General features: G+C 39.9%; 1 protein-coding gene across 2 annotated transcripts in view; it reads right to left on the reverse strand.

Moving 5' to 3' along the window:
• The window catches only part of XRCC5 (X-ray repair cross complementing 5), an 89105-nt gene that overhangs the window by 52853 nt on the left and 10928 nt on the right, over positions 1-25324 (reverse strand). For both annotated transcript variants that reach the window (XM_035007191.1, XM_035007192.1), the window contains exons 6-13: positions 23546-23737; positions 20093-20207; positions 18422-18560; positions 16079-16191; positions 10692-10754; positions 5775-5912; positions 4845-4935; positions 2384-2517 (exon numbers count right to left, since the gene is read on the reverse strand). In XM_035007191.1, coding sequence (XP_034863082.1) covers positions 2384-2517; positions 4845-4935; positions 5775-5912; positions 10692-10754; positions 16079-16191; positions 18422-18560; positions 20093-20207; positions 23546-23737 — 985 coding nt within the window. The remainder of the gene's footprint in view (positions 1-2383; positions 2518-4844; positions 4936-5774; positions 5913-10691; positions 10755-16078; positions 16192-18421; positions 18561-20092; positions 20208-23545; positions 23738-25324) is intronic.

The following is a 25324-nucleotide window of genomic DNA, read 5'->3' on the forward strand; positions in this document are numbered from 1 at the left end:
AATACGCGAACTGCCTTTTCTGGCTGTTCATTCTGTATTCCCCATCATCATTGACAGTGACCCCATCCCTCCACGCATCCAAGCTAGAATCCTGTTCTCTCCAATTCCGATTTCTCCTCAACTACATCCAGTACCTTAGATCCTGCCTCCTCTGCCTTTACATTTTCCCTCTCCGCTCTCCCTGTCGCTGCTTTAATTCGGGCCTTCACGGGGGCCACTGCAGCTTTTCTCACTGGTCTCCCCTCTGTCTCCATGCCACCATCAGAGCCCATTTCCACAGATCTGTCACCCACCTGCTGACGAAATCCTGTAGGGACTTCCCACTGCCTACAGGGTAACCTCCAAGGGACTGGCGCCTCATGATCCTCCTTCTGCTTACCTTCCCTGCCACCTTTCCCATCATTTCCCCACACAGCCTAGTGCAACTAGCTGGCGGTCCCCAAATCCAGCATCCTCCTCCATGTTCCCGTGCTTCTGCACATGCTCCTACTTCTGCCTGCCATGGCCCCGTCACATCACACATCCCCTTTCTTCCTCGGTGAAGCCTCCCTTCAGTCATCCACCTGTGAGAAATCTTTTCCCCACAGTGTTTTGTACCCATCACTGTTGTACCTATTGGTTTTGCATCTCCTCTCCTCTCACTCCCCTGGGGGAGAGGGATCCTTTCAAGCAGTGAGTTATTCGATCTTTAGCTCGTGGCACAATGTTAGTATTCAATAAAGATTTGTTTTTGTTTTTGTTTTTTTTTAAAGTGAATTCAATTTATAAATGCCATAGTAGTAATACTTCCTTGTACAGATAAACCATATTAAAAACTCTCCACCACAAAAGAAAGCAAGGTTGCTAAGCTGGAAAAATCAAAGCTGCCAGTGCCTGCAGCTTTGAAAGGTAACAAATACCTACGCTTGTGGCTTGTTATCTATTCACCAACCCAATAAACAGGTATTGAGGCAGACGGAACCCACCCTCGACAAATCTGCCAACTATTACAAGTTTCTGCTTTTCACCACAGTGACCAAATATTTTTGCAAGCTTCCCACACCAACTGGTCTGCTCCTCCCTTCCCTACAAATGACGAGGAGCTTCAGGTCTTGAAGTCCACTTGTCAAAAACACCAAAGAAGTTTATACAAGTCGTGTACACTTGACTACACTTGGAATACTGAAGTAGTCACTGAGTTAGCCCTTTACATCTTAAGCTTTATATTCTGACTTTAGAAGAAAAGATTTGTTTTCACTACTTAAAAGAAATGTAAGCATCAAAACAACAGGCAGTTTCTTCTGAGTAAGAGATCCTTTGAAATTACAACAGGCCCCGATATGGACTTGAGACAGTTAAAGATGCTTTGAGAAAGGAGTCAAAAGGGACAATCAGTGGTCTCTCCTTCACCTCCCCCTACACCTCCCCCATCCCTGCAAGAGTAGGCCCTCCACTCCTCTGTGGAAAAGAGCATGACTGAAAAAGTTGCTTGTGATGTCAGCTCTGTGGGGTTCACAAAGGCTCTGTCCTGCTGCCACCAACTCCATCTCGGACTGGAGTATTCCTTCAGCCGATCCCTCCCCTGTTTGAGCACAAGTCAGCTCTCCTGTCAGCCTTCCGGTTCCCTTAATCCAATCTCCACCACCTTTCAATTCCTTTGGCTCAAGATTCAGGAATACCTATTTTATAGTTTTCTGTATTTTAGTTACTCTTTAATAATTTCATACTATAACCTTTTCATCTGACCTCCATGCTACCTTTAGTTATGAAATTTTAGCAGATGTGGTACTGGAACACCTCTTTTCTAATACTGTTATACAGTTCACAAAAATTCTGTTTGGGTATTAAAAACAAAGCAAAGTCTCCTTCATATAAAATAGAGGAGAAAATCCTAGAAAAGGCATAAAAGAAGAATCTGCTTTTTATTAAAAAACTAGCCTTTAAAAAAAAAAAACTTATTTTTCCCCTAGAAAAATAATTTTAATATTTTTCCTCCAGAAAAATAATTTTTCCTTTTAAAGATTTTTAATTTATTCATTTGAGAGAGAGGGAGAGAACACGAGAGCTCGAGCAGGGGGAGGGTCAGAGGGAGAAGCAGAGCTTGATCCCAGGACCCTGAGATCATGACCTGAGCTGAAGGCAGACGCTTAACCGACTGAGCCACCCAGGTGCCCCGAAAAATAATTTTTCAAGTATCCTAACTTTACTTCTTTCTTTCTAACAGCTCAGAGTACTTTTATCTTTTTTAGTAGGATGAGAAAGGTATTATTCTTCCATTAAATAAAGCAACTGAGGTTCTCAGAGGACAAAGATGCTTGTTTGGGACTGGCCAGTTACACTAACTTTTCACTCAGGTCTCTTTCATTAAAAAAAAAAAAAAAGTGGTTCATCTTTACTCTCTTACCTGAAATAATCTCTGAAATTGAGGATTTGGGATTTTGCTGGTTGGAAACAAATCTTCAATGGTGTCCTCCTTTTCATCTTTCTTTACCAAGCTCATGGAGTCAATCAGGGCTTCAGCAGCACTCAACTGAGCCTCTAAACCAAGGATAAAAGAGTGCACAAAGCAAAAATGATTACCTCCACTGCTCTCCACTAAAATAAATGCTTTGCATTCACAGATACAGCATTTGCGGCAGGTTATACAGTCCAGGCTTGGCCAAAAAATAGTCTCTAGTTATTCAGTCATTTAACCTGAGTCTTGGTGTTGTCTTTCGTAGAAAGAGCTATTTCGGGTAGCTGGTCTCCTAGGTCCACTGGGTGAACTTCTGCAGTGTAATATCATATCAAAAGCAAAAGAGTTTGCTCCAGAGGAAGCACCACAGCCATACAAAATCCAACTTCTATACGGAGACTCAAAATATTCAGTATTCAATGACTTAGTACATTCAAAAAAATTAGTAATTAGCTAAAGGAGAAAAACATGAAAAAGAAAAAGCCAGTACCTTTGGTGATGAGGTGTAAGATTTACAAGGATTTCCTAGATCTTGTGTCAGAGTGACTTAAGAGGAAGAGTAACCTAACAGGAAGATACCAGTAGACCAGACAGAGTGGACTCCTTCCCAATCTCCCCAAGTCAGAACGAGCTCTCTCCACTCACAGACCTCATGGCCTATATGTACACCTGTGTCCCTGTCTACCCTGCCCTTTTCAAACTGTAAGATCCCTGACAGCAGGAACATGACATCTTCATCATTTCTCTAATACCTAGCAGAAAGCAAGTGCTCCTCAATAAAAATCTACCGATTCAACAAAAAGGGGCACAGTCCAAGGCAATGTGGATGAAAGGCAATACTTTCCAAAAACACTTCTACCTAAACCACCATGTATAACTTCCATTCTGATTCATATAGCAGCTCAGCTGTTAAAAGCTGAAGTGCTGTTTTTGGATCATTCACAGCCATTAGGCAAAAGGTGGAAAAGAGTAAGCAGTTCCTAAAAAGCCCCCTGTGCTTCTCTTCTTCCCTTTTCAAATATCTCTTTTACTACAAAAGGAAAGAGCAGAGGGATTTTTATCCTGATAAGTTTCTATCCCATTTTTGGACTTTCCAGGGGAGGTTTCAGACACTGGCACAGCCATCACGATCCTAAACTGACTATTGCAGGGTCCACCTGGCAATAGGTAGGAGGTTGCACCTGTGTGTGTGAACATTCAGTGATTTCCATTTGCTACATCAAACTAACAACAGGCCAGATCACTCTGGCATTGCACACCTCTATGTAAATATCTACTTGGGGCATATGTCAAACAGTTTTAATGACCCATTTCCCAATGGAGAACATCCAAATAAAAATATGCAAACTCACAGAAAATAAATCAAGAGACTGAAAGATACTTGATATTTAGATCCTGGGTGAGTGATTTATGTCCATGTGATAATTTCTCAACAAAGTTCTCTTTTTTAAATGTCTACTCAATAAATGTTTGAAATTATCAAGACGTAGAGAAATAATACTGTAACACAATGGAGGCTTCTAAACATTCAAGTCCATGCCTGGCTCCACCAAGATGCGGAGGGATTCATTTCTAGAAGGTGAAGACACAAGTCCTACCGTCTATTTGATTCTTGGCTTTTCTACAGCACACTGCTCCTCAAGGATCTAACCAAAAAAAAAAACCAGAGAACCCACTTCTGAGACTCACCTCACAACTCCCTGATCCTATAACGACACAGATTTAAACTTTCAAACGGAAACATCTACTCATTATTTTGTGTTCTTTTTGGTATATATTCTCTACATTGGCCCACTCTGATATTTTATTGCAGCTGTCTTAAACTATGAGCTCTAAGATAGGATTTGTTATCTGTGAGAATCATTCCATGCGGCACCCTGACATTTGTAGCCAGATGCATAATACAGGTCTTTTCTCATCAAGCTCAAAGTAACTCCCAGAAACAAGGAACAAGGAGCCCTGGAGGGTTACCTATAAACTACAAAGAAAGGACAAAGAGAAAAGTTAATCTCCAGCACTTAATTTTCGGTTCAAAATTAGTTACATCATATCTTATGTAGGACACTAAAGTCACAGCTTTGACACTGCACATCAATTCACTTCAGCAGAGGGCGAACTGGTTCACAACTAGAGAATGTACATCCATTTCCAATAAGCTGCTCCCTAGCTACAAGCTCTAAGTCAGAGGGGGGAAACCAGACAGTGTTTGGAGAGTTCAGGGCAAATCTATCCCTACTACGAAAAAACATGATGCACCCCCTTCATCATCACTGTGTACGAGCACGACTGGAATCCAAGTAATTCCACCCTGTGAAGTCTCCTGGCCCCGATCAATGACTGCAGACCGGTGATTTCCCAAGGACAGTCTGTGTTTAGAGCCAATTAATGAGCAAAATGGAAATAAACTCACCTGTGGGAATGTATTTCTTATTATTTTTCAAAGATGAAAACATGTATTGTCTCAAGTCTTCCATAAACGGCAGCTGCACATATATTAAACACTAATGAGAAAGAGAGGAGGTAAAAGCAGAAACCAAATTAATGGAAAAAATATAAAGGTGGTCCCAAGCGCCATGCAAGTGGCGCAACAGAAGTATTTCAAAAGTCAGACAAGTCAAGTCTGGTACGTGGTAAGTAAATTGCTTTGATTTCTGTTATTCACTGTTTACAACTGTGAACAGTACAAAGAATATTAAACATAAAAAAAAATACTTAAAAGAAAGACTATCAAAGAATACCTGCGAAATGTGTGACCAATACAACAAATGGAAAAGTCACAGTGACTGGAAGGCATATCAGGAAGTCAAGATATTTGCCTTCTGCTTTCCAGTTCTACCACAGAAAGTTCTCTGAGAAACAGGAGATGGTCAAGAATCTAAGCCTGTATTTTCAACAGGAGAACCCTAAATAAACTGAATTTTTCAACGACCACAACAAAATCATACCCTTGACCTTTATCCATAGTCTTCATTTGTAAAACTAGGGGCACTCTCTATCCCCAAAAGGTTCTGCGAGGTCAAGAAGGGTGAGAACTGAGAGGTCACTGGATTGGGCAAACATAAGGTTATAGGTAACCTTCACTAATTTGATTTAATAATAAGCTCCTCACATACTTTCATAATTTACGTTCTTTCATTACAACTGAAAGTGTGTGGTTCACAGACCAACTGCATCAGCCTTACTTGGGAATCTGTGAGAAATGCACAGTCTCAGGCAGCACGCCAGACCTACAGAATCTGAACCCCAAGTCATTCCCATGCATGTTCCCGGTTGAGAAGCACTGTCTGGAATAAAGGAACTGACAGGAAAAAATGAACAGTGAAAGAACTGTGGGTTTTACCTCATAGGCGTCCTTGATATAAGGAAGCGCCGCGCCAACCTGAGGATGAGCTCTTCTGTCATAGGCATATCGAACTATGGCCACCATGTCTAATTCATCCAAGGCGTGAATCAGGGAGGAGAGCGCTACCGCTGCTGCCTGGGAAGAGAGCCGCGGGATGAACACGGAGCCCGCGCGTGAGCCTTCCTTCCCCACACAACCCAACACAGCCAAACCGGGAGCACGCGTGCATGGAATGCACGGGCCTACCCGCGCACGGAGCCGTGCAGCACCGCAAATGTAGTCTCCTTAAGATGTTCCTAACATTTTCTTTTTTCTAGCTTACTGCACTGTAATACGGTATATAAAACATAGCAAGTGACTCTTGTTATCGGTTAGGCTTCTGGTCAAGAGTAGGGCTATTCGTAATTAAATTTTGGGAGAGTCAAAAATTATACTGGATTTTTGACTGCATGGGGTGTCAGCACCCCCAACTCTCCACCCTCCACTGTTCAAGGGTCAACCGTACTTACAAGATTGTTATCCACTTTTGTCTTTAAGTTATACATTGTTTCTACTATGCTTACAACCTATGTTATTAGCTGGTAAAACAGCATAGCTTTATTAGCAATGCTACTAAAGAAATTTTTTATCATATCAGCAGTTACAGATTATCAGTGCGGCAAACTTCTGAGCTCTAGTGCTATAAACAGTTTTATTTAGAATTTGAGTTTTGAGAAATTTTGTGCTTATAAAAATTACTCTTGGACTCTATTGTTGATAACTAGATCAAATATATAGACCAAACAGGAAAAATATTGAGTACTTGAGTAATTTTAGTGTTTCCAAAGCCTCGGTTGGAGTTACTAGTATAATCTGAAACTGACAATAAAATAGAAAACATTAACCGCTTTTTTCTGGATCCTTTTCATGCCAAACGTTAAAGAGGTTCTGCTAAGTCATTTCTTGGTTGTAACCAGAACCATTCGTGCCTAGTTCACAATGATTTTTGAGTCTCTTCAATATATATTGATCATGTATTAATTAATCTTTTTTTCCCCATATTTTGGTCAGATAAATTCAGATGTATATAACAGAATACCTTTTCTTAATTGAACTACACTATAATATCTACATGATTATACAGTAAAGAAAAATAACTATACTGAGCCTAAAAAAAAAAAAAAAGATTGTTATCCACTTTATTCCTATTTCAGATTTTTTTTTTAAGTGCCTTCTATCCACTTCAAGGCCACACTGTATACACCTGCATTTGATCACACTTACTGTAACCTCTTCTGGAACTTTACTTCATTATGTGGCTCCTCTCTCTTATCACTTCAATCTTTCTTCTCTCAATTCATACCCTCAGACTCCAAATAAACTGCAGTCTCAGCCTTCCTAAACAAAATATTTCTTTGTCCCCCCTCTCCATTAATTACTATCTATATCTTTCCCTTCACCTCTAAATTTCATGAAATAACAGTCTTGGTGTTTTCACGGCTTACAACACAATTATTCTTCAATCTAATCCAGCTGTTGCCCTCACCTTACTTACTGAAATTACTCTGCAAAGTCACCTATGACCTCCTAATTGCCAATCCTTGGTTCCCATTCTATTTGACCTTTCAGCAGCCTCTGACCATTCCTCTTTCTCTGCACTTTCTCCTTTGGCTTCAGAAACAATACTCTCCTCTGATCATTCTACTTTGTGGGTCAGTCTTCCCCTAACTCTTCTCTTCTTTGACTAATCCTGAAATTCTGTTCTTGGCCTTTCTCTCATCTCACTCTGAAACTCTACTTGGGAATTATTTTATCCAGTCCCATGAGTTGATGAATCAAAAATCTGTATATTCAGCTTTAAAACTCTCCTAGGATCTAGACTTATATTGCCTACTAGCTGGTAGTATACCACAGGTATCTCAAACTGTTCATGACCAAAACTAAACTACCATCTTTCCCCCATTCTCCTCCAGTACTCCCTACCTCATGAACTCCACCTCCCAATCACCCAAACGAGAAGACCTCAAGTCTTCAGTAATGCCACCTGACTCATCCCTCACCTTCAAGTGTTCACCAAACTTTACTAATTCTACCTCTGTGCTATCTCTCCAATCTATCTCTTCCAACAATACCTCTCCAGTTCACAGAGCTGATCATGTCATTCCCTTACGTAAGAAACTCCAATGGTTCAGGGCGCCTGGGTGTCTCAGTCAGTTAAGCGTCTGACTCTTGATTTTGGCTCAGGTCCTGATCTCAGGGTCATGAGACTGAGCTCCGCATTGGGATCTTGCTCAGTTGAGATCTTGCTCAGCACAGAGTCTGCTTGTCCCTCTCCCTCCCCCTGCTCAAGTGCATGTGCCCACCCTCTCTCTGTCTTTCAAATAAATAAAAAATCTTTAAAAGAATCTCCAGTGGTTCCACTATCCCAGCCTCAGTGAGCTGACCATTATTCCTGGACAAGTCTTGTACTTTCCCTCCTCTGTAGCTTTCTGCTCTTACAATTTCCTCCTAGCTAGAATGCCCTCTCCACATCTCTGTCTCTTGAGCTTCTAACCTATTTTCAAGGCCCAGTAAATTGATACCCTTGCCATTTTAGATTTGCTTTAGTCTCTCCCTCTCCATAACTCCCCAAACACATTGTCTGTACTTTTCTCAGTATTATAGTTAACCTTTATCCAAGTTAGCTATGTATATTTTCATTTCCTACACCAAAAACCTATGACCTCAATACTTGTCTTCAAAATCCTCTATGGGTTTAGTGGCAGATTTTACCTTTTTAGTTCAATTCAAGGAATATTTACTTAGTGCCTGCTCTTTGCTACACACTGTCTTAGGCCCTGTAAGAAAACAAAGATGAGTCCCTGATCTCACTGAGCTAATACATTCTTTACTAGCAGAAGTGAGATATGTACCAAATACAGAACATGTACAGTCTAACAAATCCCACTGGAGAGACCAGAGAAGCACAATGGGAGTCTGAGGATGAGATTACTTCCAATTTGTTTGCAAATTTCTATCTGGGTGTCTCTGATAGAACCAACAGGATATTAAAGGAAGCAAGGATGGGGATGACTGTGACATTATAAACACAATGCTACACCTGCGGGAAACTCAACTAAAGCTCCATTTCCTTCCCTTCTTTATCTCCTTCTCCTCCACACACAGTAGAAATCATATACACGTGTAGATTCTCTATACAAAAAAATAATTGCATGCTAATGATCAGAGAAAACATATTTTTAAAAGGAATTATTCACAGAATCATAGAATATTTGAGTTGAAAAACAACAGTATTCATCTAATTTAACCACCCACATGATGATGAAATTCCCTCCCCCAAGTCTGGCTAGTGCAAATAAAGACTCTGCTGGGAAACATTCAGGAATGGAGACCTGACCATCTCACAAGAAACCAATCCACCTGGAGGTAATAACCATTGTTAAGAAAAATAATTCTTCATTTTGAACAAAACTACCGCCTATTGGTAGGAAACCTAGTTTAATTTCTATTCCACATGATAATTCTCTAATGTATGAAGGGGGCTATTATGTCTGATGTCCCTACTTCCCTACCTACCTACGAAGTTTTCTTGGAAGTCATCACCTGACATAGTTTCCTTGCTCCCCTGCCTATCTTAGAAGCTCCAATTATTAGTATTATCCTTTGACTAGGACATCAAGAATGATACCAAAGAGTAGCCCTTTGCCATTAGTAGATAATTTTTTTTTTCCTTGAGTGACCTCAAAGTAACCCAATGATCTATAGGGTCTGTATGAGGTTGGGTTGGAATTATGCATGCACAAGGCTGGCCTTAGTTAGCAAGTCTAAATAATCACATAGGCCGTAACACAAAGCTGTTGACAAGAGCATACCAGCAATCACATGAAGTGATCAGAATTTTCTCTGTGTGAAGGAACAGTAAGTTGGAGTTAAAATTCAGTTAAAATGTTAAGCTATGATGACAATATACACTACAAATGTATAATTCCCAAGAGGACTTGACTCAGGAAAAATCCATGAACGAGGATTCTCATGTAAACTAGGATTCACATAAGCCTACTATGCTCTGACTGAATCCATTCATTACTGATGGAACACAAAGCAATTCTCCTAAGTTAACTCTTCCAATAAAATGGCACCCCTATTCACTAGATCAACAGCCAGAAGTGAGGAGAAAAAGCAGAAAAGGGGACTAAGCGGACTAGATCACTTCTACCTCCGCCCTCCCCGCATCCCAAACAAGCCTTCTACATCCAGTTTACTAACTTCAAATGCAAATATACTTCTGGAACTTGGATCCCTGCTTACGTAGTCTTAAGCAGATACGAGACTGCAATATTCCAGTAAAGTTCAACATCTCCACATGACAAGTTCCAACTCGGAGGCTGAACAGGAAATATTTACAGAGAGGGCAGAGGTGACTGTAGGATGCAATGGTCATGGGTTGTTAGGCAAAAACCAGCCTGAAAACTGAATCTCCTGGGGAGGTGCGAGAAGAGTACAAAGAGAGAGGGAAGGGGACAAAGACGAATTTCTAGATGAGGGAAGTGGCCCAGTAAAACACTAAAGCTTATCTCCAGGATGCTAAAGCCAGTGCTAAATGTTCAGTGCTTAATGACAATGAAAATGTCAACCTGACCCCAAGCCTCCTCAACATTAAACCAGGAGATTCCCACACCTAAATGCATTTGTTCAAATGTTTTTGTTTTTAATACGCACCTGGTCTCCAGTGGCAGGACTATGTCCTTGGGCCTTGTGCTCATGCTATGACAAATTCATTTATCACTTCTCCATTTTCAGAGTTAAAGCTCAGTGAACTTTCCCACTGTTGTTGCAAGAATTAACGTCATTTTAAACCATAAAAGCCCCAAACAACTCACTTAAAATGACAATTCAATTCTGTGGCACTACCTCAAAGGCCCACTGTCAACTCACCTCATCATCTTTTGCTGCAAAGACCTTTAGGACTTGATTTCCCATAAAATATCTCCTGTGGACCTACAAGAGTTAAGTGAGGAAAACAATTGGTTTTGACCCAAATAAGTAACACTGATAGCCGTAACACCACAGTTACTAAGAAATTCTATTCAAAATGGTCTTAGTAAAAAACATTCATAGGGACCAGAAACACCTTATTATTTGAGGTTCAATTCAATTAAACACAATACATATCTGAATTCCAAGTATATGTCAAACATTGTTCTGAGCACTGAAAACACAATAATGAACAGGATATAGTCTTGTCCTAAGGAGCTTAGACAAATATGAAACTGCACTGCAGTATTAGGGTACAGCACTACAAAAGCACAAGAGTGCAATATTCTAGCTCGGGGCTCCGAGAGCACATAAACAGGGCATCCAGCTTGGTCAGGGCAGGCTTGACACCTAGGTCAAGACTTAAAGGATGCACAGGAACAAAGAGAAAAGTCTCGCCCAAGTGTGCTGGGCAGAGATACTAGTGTGAATTAAGTCTGGAATGACATAAAAACATAGTACCTTTGGGGAACTGCTTTTGGAGTAGGTGCAGTGCCCTAGTATGAGGGGAGAGGTGAAAAAATAGATTAGCAAAGATCAAATCATGAAGTGTCTTATGAACAAAGTTAAGCGGCTTAGACTTCATCCCAAGAGCAAAGACGAGGCACTGCCAAATTGTAGAGACCAGAGTGAAGAACTAATTAGGGGGGCGGGGGCCACACTGGAGGAGGGGAGACTAGTGAAACCAACAATAAGTACTGCAAGTCCTTCTGTCCCCCTTTTAGTTCCATTACTTCTCTGGCAGGGTAGGAGAGGGGTCAAAGCCGCTCCACCGATACCTGATTAGAAATGAAGACTGCAGGGTTCCTAGCATCATAACCAACTACCTGCATCTACTGACCAAGATCAACTTCTCTCCGCTCCCTGTAATCTTGAGCCTGGAGCTTATCTGTAAGAACATGCCATGTGCTGAACAGGGCAATGCTCCTCAAGTGTTCTTCTGCCCTCCTACCTCTGAAGCCAAGAAACTGAGCACTTTCAGAATCACAGCAGCTCCAGAAGACGGAGTCTCAAAGGTGTGGGGGTTTGGCCCACATACTTCAAATGCTCTCCATCTCTACTGCCAGTCCCCATTTGAAAACTATTATTTAAAGATATATGGGAATAATCCCTATTAAAACTACAAAGTTTGCTACATTCATATAGATTTGCCCTCCTATTAGAATCTGTAATGGTTCTTGATTGATGAAAGAACAGTTAATGATATTGTTTCCTAACACACTTAAATGACTTCTCAAAGGACAACCAGACATCTGGGAGAAGTTCTGGCTAAATTCTTACCCATTCTACAATTAGGTACCCAGAACAATGACAACTTGGAGGAAGACAAATTGAAAATTTAAGAGAAGAATAATTTGCAATTTCACAATTAAAAAACAAAACAAAAACACCAAGATCAAAAACCTATTTCATATAGGGCGCCTGGGTGGCTCAGTCGTTAAGCGTCTGCCTTCGGCTCAGGACATGATCCCAGGGTCCTGGGATCGAGTCCCACATCGGGCTCCCTGCTCGGCAGGAAGCCTGCTTCTCGCTCTCCCACTCCCCCTGCTTGTGTTCCTGCTCTCGCTATCTCTCTCTCTGGCAAATAAATAAATAAAATCTTTAAAAAAAAAAAAAAACCTATTTCATATAATAAAAATGCTCGCATCAATTCAATCCAGAAATGTTAGTTTCCCTCACTTTAAGGGAGGATGGAAAAATATGTGATCTCATTAAAGATAATTACTAGTCTACTAAAAGGTGTGTGCTTAGTTGCTATGGAAAACACCTTGCTCTTAAAAAAATATGTATGGTCTTCAGAAAGTTGAAAGTAGAGCTACCCCACAACCCAGCAATTGCACTACTGGGTATCTACCCCAAAGATACAAATGTAGTGATCCGAAGGGGCACCTGCACCTCAATGTTTATAGCAGCAATGTCCACAATAGCCAAACTATGGAAAGAACCCAGATGTCCACTGACAGATGAATGGATAAAGAAGATGCGGTGTATACACACACACACACACAACGGAATACTACTCAGTCATCAGAATATGAAATCTTGCCATTTGCAATGTCATGGATAGAACTAGAGGGAAGTATGCTAAGCGAAATAAGTCAATCAGAGAAAGACAATTATCATATGATCTCACTTATATGTGGAATTTAAGAAACAAAACAGGATCATAGGGGAAGGGAGGGGAAATAAAACAAGAAGAAATCAGAGAGGGAGACAAACCATTAGACTCTTAACCACAAGAAACAAACTGAGGGTTGCTGGAGGGGAGGGGGGCGAGGGATGGGGTAACTGGGGTCATGAACATTAAGGAGGGCACGTGATGTAATGAGCACTGGGTATCATATAAGACTAATGAATCACTGAACTCCACCTCTGAAACTAATAATATACTATATGTTAATTAAATTTAAATTAAGAATAAAATGAAAAAAAATAAACACCTATCAGAATGATTAAAATAAAAAAAATAGCAATGGTGCCAAATGCTGACAAGCATGTGGAGAAACTGAGTCACTCACCCATTACTGGTGGGAATATAAAAGGGCACAGCCACTCTGGAAACAATTTGACAGTTTTTGAAGAAACTAGGCATTTAGTTTTCTTACAAAACTGAACAGTTTTCTTTTAAAACTAAACTATTACAAAATTTAGCAATTGCAGCCTTGGGCATTTATCCCAGAAAAATGAAGGACATTATACAAAAGCTGGTATTCAAATGTTTATAGCAGCTTCACTCATAATAGCCAAAAACTGGGAAAAACATGTCCTTCAGTGGATAACTGGTTAAAAAACAAAACAAAACAAAAAAACCTGTGGTAAACCCATACCTAGGAATATTACTCAGCAATAAAAAGAAACAAGCTTATCAGTACACACAATAACCTAGATGAATCTCGGGAGAATTATGCTGAGTGGGAAGAGCCAGCCCCCAAATGTCACATACCGTATGATTCTGTTTATATGCCTTTCCAAAGTGACAAAATTATAGAACTGGAGAACAAAGGAGTGGTTTCCAGGGATTAAAGAGGGGATGAGGGTGTGAGAGAAGTGGGCATGGCCCTAAAAGGGCAACAGGAGAGATCCTTGTGGTGATGGAATGTTCTGTATCTAAGCTGTATCAATGTCAATATCCTGGTAGTAGGATTGCCTTATAGTGTTCAAGATGTTACCTTTGGGAGAAACTAAGTATGGGGTACACAGGATCTCTCAGTATTATTTCTTACAACTGCATGTGAATCTAATTGTCTCAAAATAGAAAGTGTTTTTTCATGTGTTCCCCCAAATTAATTAACCAATTAATGAATTTTAAAGAGATATGTATGCATTTCTTAAGATAATATATGAAAGCAGGGATGAAAACCAAACCAGTCAAAAAAAACCAGCTTGTCCGCCTGGTGGGCAAATTACAAGTGACTGATTAATGGCATAGGCTCTTAAGTCAGAGAGACCCGCTTCAAAACCAATCCTACTACCTTCTAGCTGTGACCTCAGACCAATCACATGCTCAGTTTTCGAATGTATATAATATATTATCATGGCACCTATCCAGGAGGGTTGTAATAAGAATTAAATGGAAATTCACATAAAATGCTTACTGTATGGAATTGAATATTACAATCACTCAATAAATGGTGACTATTATGATTATCTTTATTGTACCCGTCTGAGATTTTACGTAAGATAAATACAGAGCTTAAAAACAACGTAAGTTGATTTAGAGGACTTGAAAGTTAATTTTAAGTTAACAGAACTCTTTTAAAATGGAAAAATGTACTTTTTGTTCAGCTCACTCTTTTTTGCTTTGTCATTTAACTAAACAGGCCCCCCCATTCCCACCCTGGCACAGGTGACTTCAGTTATTTGGGTCATGAATTTCGGATCAGTTGTTTTGGATAGGTCTTTTCGAGCTAACTGGAATTAGGCAGACCCACTTCCCAACAGGCCAGTTTTTACACACAGGCCTGAACGAAGGTTCTGCTTCACTGGAAAGACTTAGGGGCACTGCCATTAACAACCGTAAGTTTTAAGTCTGTAGAACTCCCAACGTGAATACTTTTATTTTTAAGAAATATATATTTAGGGGCGCCTGGGTGGCTCAGTTGGTTAAGCGACTGCCTTCGGCTCAGGTCATGGTCCCGGGGTCCTGGGATCGAGTCCCGCATCGGGCTCCCTGCTCTGCGGGAAGCCTGCTTCTCCCTCTCCCACTCCCCCTGCTTGTGTTCCCTCTCTCGCTGTGTCTCTCTCTGTCAAATAAATAAATAAAATCTTTAAAAAAAAAAAAAAAGAAATATATATTTAGTGTAATTTGTTAGAGAATTGTTAGAAACTCTCAACTTCCAAAAAGTATCTATTTTCACCATTAAAATCTTACCAACTTTCAGTAAGTACTCCCAATTTCCAGCTTAAGAAGTTTAAAAACATATCCAACAGTTTGGGCATATCATGGAAAACATCTCCCCACCCTCGCAGAATTATTCTAACACCAAAGCACACAGGGACTATATCCCAGAGCAACACGACGAAGCTCAAATCCAGTATACTGGTTAATATTTATGTTCATTACAATTCTCACTTGAATTTCTTTGGAACCAACAAACATTGCTTTATCCCTATAGAGCCTTAGAAAAGATACGCTACAGGATACGCTTATTCATTTTCTCTGGTTGCCTACCTTAAGAACATTTAATCTAAGATCTCCAGGAATCTTTAATAACCCTTTCTAGAATAGTATATGCTATCCCATGGCCCTCAGTGAATTACTGCATTTCCCGCTATGTGTTTTATGTATCTCTGCATCGGTGTCTAAAGAATGTATGACTTAAGGACAGGCTTCAGATCCTAGACCTCTTTGTTGGACGTTAAGAAGGGTGACCAGCATAAACCAATGATATTCTACGAGGCCTGGTGTCATTCAAAACCCAAGTAGACCTTCATTCCTCTAAAACACTCTATTATACATAAGTTTAGAGAAAGCAACACAACAGCAAAGAACTGAATGATGTTTCTTTAAGGCTGTGTGAGCTATGACCGAGAGCCAAGCTAAGAAGTGACTCTCAATGGAATATATTCTGATTCATGCTAAGACTTCTCGACTTTTCTACATCTTGGTTTCTCTATTCAAAAATTGAAGATAGTTAACACTAATCCCCAGACTATATTCAAAAAAACTAAAAGTCAAATAAATACACATTGTAAATAAAAGGACCAATCGAAAGCATACCCTCTCAAATAATAGTAAGAGAAAAGTTCATTTCTTTTGTTGACAACGAGTAAAGTAAGTGCTATACCTGAGAAGATCTACAAAATCCCAAAACGGAGAAGCACTTCCCCTCCGATTTATATTTCATGTGTTCCTCATCCACTTTAGAGAAAGGAATGATATCACTTCCATAGCGGAACCCTAGAGAACAAGAGAAGAGCATTTGTTAAGCATATGGGGCCTCATTTTCTACAAGCTGAAATTAGCCCTACCCATACATTAACAATACACATGTACTCCAGATCAAGCCTCCATATACTGTTCCCTGGAATCAAATTACTGCCCCTTGTGATCAGTGGGGAAAAAGCAGCAGCAGATACACAAACAACATACACAGTATAGAGGCGATTAAAATCTAATTACATTTTTTAAGTAGCATCTTCTGCAATCTAGTTACCTTAATGATTATCTAGCCTAGAAGAAAGAATGTAGCAAATGTAATGTACCAGTTATCCTCCAAAGATAAACTATAGTTGACTAAAGTACAAGTGTGATTTGTAAACATAATAACAAGAACACATTTATTCAGAAACCTGGAGACCCACAGAGAAAAATGCCCAAAGGAAATTTTCAGAATAAAATGTTCTCCAAAATGCATGCTGGAGACATACAAATGCCTAATGGGAGAAGCCAAAACTCTTATATTTAGGAACATTCAATTGATAAGTTGGCTATTTTTCTGCATTTAAACCTACTTCATTTCTGGGATTATATTATCTGTTTTTTTTCTTCTTAATTACTTTGGTTATTCATACAAATACAGGCTCTCAGTTTCTTAAAAATAACTCCAGTCCTGTTCCAGCGCCTCTGTTCTATGGAAAGTCATGCCCTTTCAATACACAGTCTCCTGTATTTGGTAGGAAGAACGATCATCAAATTCCAAGGATTCTGGCCTTGGGTAAATGGAAAGGAAAAGCACGCGCAACTTTACTCCAAGAAACAAAGAATCTTGTACGTTTGGGGTAGATTCCATGATCCAGTTTATCTGTTCCTGTCAATCTGTTAATGCCATGCGTTTAATTAAAAAAATATATTTGTATTTTCATATATGTCTTTTAAAAAAGCTGGTGATGAAAACAAAAACTCCAACAAAAAATTATCAGGGAGGGGCACCTGGCTGGCTTAGTCGGCTAAGACTCTGAAGTAGGGCAGTCCTGGGTTCGAGTTCTGCCAGTTGCTAGCTGCACGACTTTGAATACGTGAATGAGTGTCTTTCAGCCTCAATTCTCTCATCTGTAAAATGGAAACAAGAGTGGGATGCCTGTTCCATGAGGCTGTTGTGATGATTAAAAGGGAAAATTCAGGTCGTCTATGGGATACTGTTCCCAAGTACTAAACTGTGTATGCCCGACACACCAGCCCAACTACCTGCTGTCACTGAGAAGCTCTCTACTTTCCTGGTCTTATGCGTTTAATCATGCTCTTCTTCCTTCAGACATTATAGGAGGATCATATGATTAGTAACTGATGGAGCTATGATTCTAACCCAGGTCTGACTCCAAAACTCACCTTCTTGACTACACTACAATACAGAATTGAATTAAAGAATTAGTAGGGATTGCAGGATACTGATTACATTTTCTATTCGTAATCGATCAGGAGAAAGGAAGGAATTGCAACCACCAGCGCCTTAACCAGTCTCCCCCACGCCCACATACATATATACACAAACATCGAGATTTAGTGCCACAGACAAAAGGCATTTTTTTTCAAGGCTTGCAAATTAAAATTATACTGGGAAGCACAAAGCCTGGCAATGAATTTATCTAAAGACTCTAGTTTCTGTCTTAACCATCTTGATACCTCGTAATTTTAGCTCTTGAAAATTCAGATACTCTCAGCTAATTTGTAAGCCCTCTGGATAGAATTGTCCTCTAGACACACTACACAGATCAAATGGGTATCACACATGAAGTACAACTGTAAACATCCTAGTGAACATAAAGCCATATAATGGACACAAATGTGTATGATCCCCTAAATTACCCGAAGGTAGCACAGCTGGCAAGATTCCTAAGACCTGAAATAGGCACTCAGAAGAATAATCACCATGGAAGTAAGACGTGAAACAGAGTAAACAAAGAAACCTGCTTCAGCCACATTAATAGAAGTATTCTCTTAGCTAGTATGTTTCAAACTTTAAAATAAAACGAAGTATTAAGTCCTGTCACTGGAGGACATGTCAAACTCAGATGGAGTACCCAAGCAGATCCTGCCTCAGACGCGACAGATGAGCTCAATTTAGGACCTAGCGCCTCATGGTCCCTCCCATGGTCATGTCTCCAGAACTCAGAAAAACAGCTGCCAACACTACCAGTACAAACCCGAGTCTGCCTCCCACCGCCCGGAAGCAGCTGTCTCACGGGCGCACCTTGAATAGTGTCCTCCTTCGGGACCTCGGTTTCATTGTCGTCATTTAAGCAATAAACGGTTTCTTTCTGTAGATCTTCTTTCTTGAGGGTTCTGGCGTCCACAACTGTCCAAGACTTTTTAACTCTCTCCTGTATAATCTTAATTCCAAAAAGAAAGGGAAAACAAGGAAAGCCAGGATTCTAGTCAACAAAAAATGAAAACCCCATATATTCTCTGCTTTATAGGAAAAAATCTGTAATAATTACTCTAGCTAAACTGTTCTGTTTGCTCTTATCCACTGTGGAAATTTTCACTTATTTCATAACTCCTGCTGCGTTTCACTTTTTCCCCGAAGGTAATCCACAGATAAATATGCATATTTGTATATACACAAGCACCTTCTATACAAAACCTTCAGACTCATAAAATGGGACCACACATTTTTACTACAGTTTTCCAATAGAAAAGAAAGGGAGAGCCATCTATCAGGGGCCAGAGCTCAATAAGGAAATCCAAAAAGAAAACTAGAAAAAAAGAAGAGGAGGGATGCCTGGGTGGTTCAGTCAGTTAAGCGTCTGCCTTCGGCTCAGGTCATGATCCCAGGTTCCTGGGATCAAGTCCCACATCGGGCTCCCTGCTCGGTCGGGAGTCTGTTTCTCCCTCTGCCTGCCGCTCCCCCTGCTTGTGCTCGCTCTCTCTCTGCCAACTAAATAAATAAAATCTTAAAAAAAAATTAAAAATCTCCTTTAAAAAAAAAAAAAAGGAGAAGACTGTATTCTATTCCAGGCTTGATGGTGGCTGAAATAAAGAAGTACCTCCAAGGTTTTCATGGATGTAGCATGTGTTTTAGAATTAAGTCCCTGAATATATAAATACATGTTTTTGTGTATTTTCTATATTTAAATGTTTGTATGTATTTAGTTTATTCATTTTTTTTAAAGATTTTATTTATTTATTTGATAGAGAGAGAGAGAGCACAAGAGGGGGGAGGGTCAGAGGAAGAAGCAGACTCCCTGCCAAGCAGGGAGCCCGATGTGGGACTCGATCCAGGGACTCAAGGATCGTGACCTGAGCTGAAGGCAGTCGCTTAACCAACTGAGCCACCCAGGCACCCTAGTTTATTCATTTAAAGAAAACAGGCAAGAAGGGTCACATGGAGGCATAGATCACAGACTCCTACTCAAACTGCAATTTCATCAAATAATTACCAAAAGCAACTTATTTTTGAAAGTGTGCTATTATGTACAAATATAGACTACAAATATATCTGCCTGCCACTCTCCCTGCTTGTGCTCACTCTCTCTCTGTGTCAAATGAATAAATAAAATCTTTAAAAAAAAAAGAAATATTTTATTTATTCATTTGACAGAGAGAGAGTGAGCACAAGTAGGGGGAGCAGGAGAGGGAGAAGCAGGCTCCCCGCTAAGCAGGGAGCCTGATGCGGGGCTCGATCCCAGGACCCTGGGATCATGACCTGAGCCGAAGGCAGATGCCCAACCGATTGAGCCACCCAGGCGCCCCTGGTGCACTGCTTTAAAAAATATGTGTGGAGGGCGCCTGGCTGGCTCAATTGGTAGAGCATGCAACTCTTGATCTCTGAGCTATGAGTTTGAGCCCCGTGTCTGGTGTAGAGATTACTTAAAAATAAATTTAAAAAATTTGAAATTGAAAATGTGTATGTACCACTTACCGATTTATAAGCCACGATCTTTATAAACAAACTGGAGCCAATGGTCAGTGTGCAGGACCAAGGGATGGAACGCTTCTCAATTTTCTTAAAGACACACAGTTGTCTCAGACTCTCACTTAATAAAAAAATATATAACTCTCACTTAATAAAATATATATATTTTATACATATAATGGAAAAAACATATATAAGGGAAGCAACAATTTTAAAACATTAACTTTGCTGGGTGATGCAGTTAATTTTCTAGAATGAGAAGTGAGTTGTCGTTGATCATAATGAGAGGAACAGCAAGGGACAGCAGGAAAATGACAACCACAAGTTGGGAGAGAGCCAGAATACAACTGAGTTGGCTTAGGAGAAAGTTGAATTACATTACAGGTGAAAAAGAACATCTCTATCTTCCCCTACTCAATCTTTTCTTTCAACTCAGCCCGTGGTTGTTAACATTTTTTTTAAGACCAAGGACATTTTGAAGATATGATAAAAGCACAATCATAAGAGTTTGCCCACAATTTAAAGGGTTCACCAACTCCTGAAAACCATGGACCTGGGGATAAGAACCCCTGGCTCCAGGATATCAAAGGGTAAGTACCATCCCAAAATATCACTTCTCATAACTCTACAATTTATTATTTAATTCCAATCACCTTAAATAAAAAGCACATATATGCACACAATGGAGAGCGTTAAATAAAGACTCTCCAGGGAATAAAGGAATTTAGTCCACACTTAGTCTTAAGGTAAAGCAGATAGCACACAATGGAGAGAGTTAAATAAAGACTCTCCAGGGAATAAAGGAATTTAGTCCATACTTAGTCTTAAGGTAAAGCAGATAACTAGGTTTTTTTTACTGGACGGAGAAGGGAAATCGGGAAGTAACAAACACAATGTAGAGTGCTACTTTATTTGAACATAAATGAAGATCAATTCTATTTTTATCTGGTCCCTAATCAAACACAACAGAGAAGACTATAGGAAACAGAATTTGTTGTAGTCACTAAGAAAGGAACCAATGACCAAACACATTCAAAGCATATATTCCAGGGACGCCTGGGTGGCTCTGTCGGTTAAACATCTGCTTTTGGCTCAGGTTATGGCCCCAGGGTCCTGGGATCAAGCCCCGCATCGGGACTCCTTGCTCAGCAGAGAGGCTGCTTCTCCCTCTGCCTACCGCTCTCCCTGCTTGTGCTCTCTCCCTCTCCCTCTCCCTCTCTCTGGTGAATAAATAAAATCTTAAAAAAAAAAATCCAGACCATGATCAATCCCCTTGGTACAGATGAAAAATAGATCTACAAAGAGGTAAAGAGAATTATCTACATTATCCAAAGTTATGGACAAAAAAGGTTTCAAAAGACTCAAATTTTCAGAAATAATCTATAACAAACAGTAGAAGTCTATGGAAATAAATAAACAAACAAATAAATAAATAAAACAGAGTTTATTCCTTGGCTTTGGACTTGTTGGGGAATGAAGGGGTCTGAACCAGATCTAACCTATCCATAGGACATCACTAGTTTGAGTCCCATCTAAAACCACTGTGAGGTCTGAATTCAGTTCAAGGAGAAGTTCTGAAGATTAGCATCTAATACATAACATCTGAGAGCAAATGGATCATTTCCGCAGTCGACCTGAATCTCCCCAAGCAGAAGTCTAAATCAGGACAAGTATGGCTCAGTGCTGTCCAGTACAACTTTCTGCAATGATAGAAATGTTCTATTTCTAACCGTTCCTGTCCAAAAGGCTGCTGAGCACATGAAATGTGGCTAGTGTCCAAGGGACTAAATTTTTAATTTTATTTAATTTTAATGAATTTAAATTTAAATAGCCATATGTGGATAATGGCTATTGTATAAAATGAAAGTATCTTCAAATTGTGAGGACAATACACAGTAATTTGTCTCCTGGCTGTGACATAGGAAAATAAACTTTTTTAACATTAATTCGTTTGGCCTACAATTTTCATTCATGATATCATGGTGAATTTGTTAGTTTAAGACCTACATTCTCACATTAGAGCAAGCCACGTCCAAATCTGAAAGAAATAAGTTAGAAACGCATATTTGCATATATTACAGTAAGAACACATATTATGACAAGAAACATCACTTTACAGGATTCCTCACTGATTCCTTTTCCAACCCCTAGGGAAACTACCATTCAATTTGTAAAATTCCCATTACCTACAATTTTTCAAGGGTGTATATATTTAGAAAATCAGGATGTACTATTTGTCAGTATTTCTTGTACTATATTATAAATAAAAATTTTAAAATTGTGGTTGAGAAAAAAATTGGGGCATATGTCACTTAACTACTCAAAAATATCTTAATTGTTGAACTTCTTTTTTTTTTTTTTTTTAAAGATTTTATTTATTTGACAGAGAAAGACACAGCAAGAGAGGGAACACAAACGGGGAGTGGGAGAGGGAGAAGCAGACTCCCTGCCGAGCAGGGAGCCCGATGCGGGACTCGATCCCGGGACTCCAGGATCATGACCTGAGCCGAAGGCAGTCGCTTAACCAACTGAGCCACCCAGGCGCCCAATTGTTGAACTTCTATTTCAATGAAGAACTTTGCTCAAAACGCCTGTATTCTGTGTATTTATTGATGAACAAGAATTAACTCATCAACATTAAGTGGTATTATCCTGCAGAACATGAAATTCCACAAACCACGCTGCACAGTGTTCTCTTGCCACTTCTCCCAAGTCAGGCCCCTCAAACACATACTGTCCTGGATGCTACAGACTCCTCTTGGGTTCTTTGCTCAGAATAAGTGCATGTCCAATTCCAATCAAGAATACTAACCCAGAGAGGAGAGAGTCTCTCCCATAGTCTCTAACTGAATGGTTGCAAAGGCAGTTTGCTTTATTGTTAAGTGGTACTTCAGGGATTTCACATTTCTTAAATTGTTTTGCCTTTACAAAACCCACATAAAAGATGTAAATTATAAATTCTTTACATTTTGGATGTTTTGTTCTGTTCTGTATGAACAAACTATTTTGTGACCAAAAATTTTTAAAAAGTCTTTTCTATTACAGTTAAGTATACTGTCTCCTAAAACCTAAATCAGAGGATAAGAGGATACTATGTATTTCAGATCTGACACCACTTTTCATAATTAGGAATGTATTTTGTAGGTGAATGAAAAGAAAGGACCCAGGAAATGTGCCCCAAACTTGGCATAAAGAAGAAATCTACTATCTCATTTTTTACGACTTGTTAAATCTTTTGCGGTATCTATACATTTCTAAACCTCAGTGGAAGTCTTGTTCCAGCCACACAAACTTAAAAAGGGGGATCAGGGGTTGGTACACCATTTCTTCAATAAAAATCAGAACATTCATTGAAGAATGGCAGCTAATTCAAGAGTGGCTAATTAGGGAGCCCCCTGATCAAAAGAGAAATTTACATGGTCACGAGTGAAAGTTGCAATCAATGTTTTCACTTCTTACCTGAAGGAATAAATTTCATCTAGCCCATCTTCACCTTCTAAAGACATCATCACCTTTTTCACCATCTGAATACCTTCTTTTTGCTGCTCAGTAATTCCTTTTAGAGGAAAGGAGGGTCCATGGTGGTCTGAGCGTGAGTTACCATCTCCCCTGTCCCCGGTTCCATCCTCCTTGCCAACGGGGAAAGGCAAACTATCAGGAAAAAAATCAGCAGTATTTAAGAAGACAAACTCTGAAACCAAAAAATAAACTGGGCTCCAATCCTGTGACTGTCACTCACTGGCTATGAGAAAATGGGCGTGTCGGTCATCAGAGCTTTATATTCCTCATCTGTCAAATGGCGCTTATCGACCTTAGTCAATATTCTATCAGTTTCAAGTGACCAAAGCCTTTTTGGCTTGGTAAAAGGGGGAACTTACTGGTTTATATAACCAAATAATTGAAAGTGCAGGGTTGCAGATGGCCTCAGGATCACTGGACCCAGTCTCAAACACCTCAAGGACTACCTGACTCTCTCACTGTCTCGGTGTTGTCTCCATGTGCCTTCGTGCCGGCTTCACTCTCTGACTGGCTTCCTCCACATCGCCTGAGTGCATTCGAGCACACACTGCCCAGCTCTACTACCAAAGAGAATGGACTGAGTATTTAATACTATACTCTAGTCTCAAATTCAAACAAGCCGGGTATCAGTGGTAGCCTGGGGACTAGAAGATGTTGGCCCTCAGTGGAGTCATGAGGTTAAAGTGTAGGAAGGATTTCTCCCTAGAAAAAGGTGGGTGATATTCCAGGCAGCCAAAAAGAATAATAATAATAAATAAAATACACTTTAATGATCCCTCAATGTTATTATGAAGATTAAATCACAGAATGTGTACAAAATACTTAAAACTCAAATAATGTTACCTTTATTACTGTAGATCTAGAATTCCCATACAGACATCACTTAATTGCTGGAAATAGGGCAAACCAATTTTGTTCTTGTGTTCCACTCCAGTTGTTTGAAATGAGACTAAAACTAGATTGGGATTACCAGTCACGGAGATATTCAATAATCAATATACAAATTGAAAAATCAACCAAACACACTTTATGGTAATATTCTATATGGCTCTTTATAAATGCCTTCATGCAAACAACCTCATTTAATCCTATCTATTAGGTGGATAGAGATTTCTACCTCCATTTCCTAAAAAGCAACTGAAGCTACAGAGACGAACTAATCTGGCCAAGCCACACAGCCAGTGAGTGACACAGCAAAGACTGTCACCTGACTGAAGGACAAAGTCCTTTCCAAGGCAGCGTATCACCTCACTGCCCCTGAAACCCAAACAGTAGACTTCTCAGTTCACTCAACATCACCTATTGGTCACCCCTATGTGGATGGTTATTTTTAAGGTAATTTCTTTACCATTTGATTTGCTATCATTAAAACAGCGCTCCCTGGGGCGCCTGGGTGGCTCAGTCAGTTAAGCATCTGCCTTCAGTTCAGGTCATGATCCCAGGGTCCTGGGATTGAGCCCCACATCAGTCTCCCCACATCGGTCTCCCTGATCAGCTGAGAGCCTGCTTCTCCCTCTCTCTCTGCCTACTTGTGCTCTCTATCTCTCTGTCAAATAAATAAATAAAATCTTAAATGAATGAATGAATGAATAAATAAATAAAATAGCGCTCCCTATTTAAATGTTTTCTACGTGTACTCCACATGACAGATATGCATGTCCTGTGTGACCTATCAGATAAAGAGCTTCCAGGGATCGGGGTATGGCACACAGGGTCTGC

This window comes from Mirounga leonina, unplaced genomic scaffold (assembly GCF_011800145.1).
Source record: "Mirounga leonina isolate KUSES-001 unplaced genomic scaffold, KU_Mleo_1.0 Mir_151, whole genome shotgun sequence".
NCBI classification, from domain to species: Eukaryota; Metazoa; Chordata; class Mammalia; order Carnivora; family Phocidae; genus Mirounga; species Mirounga leonina.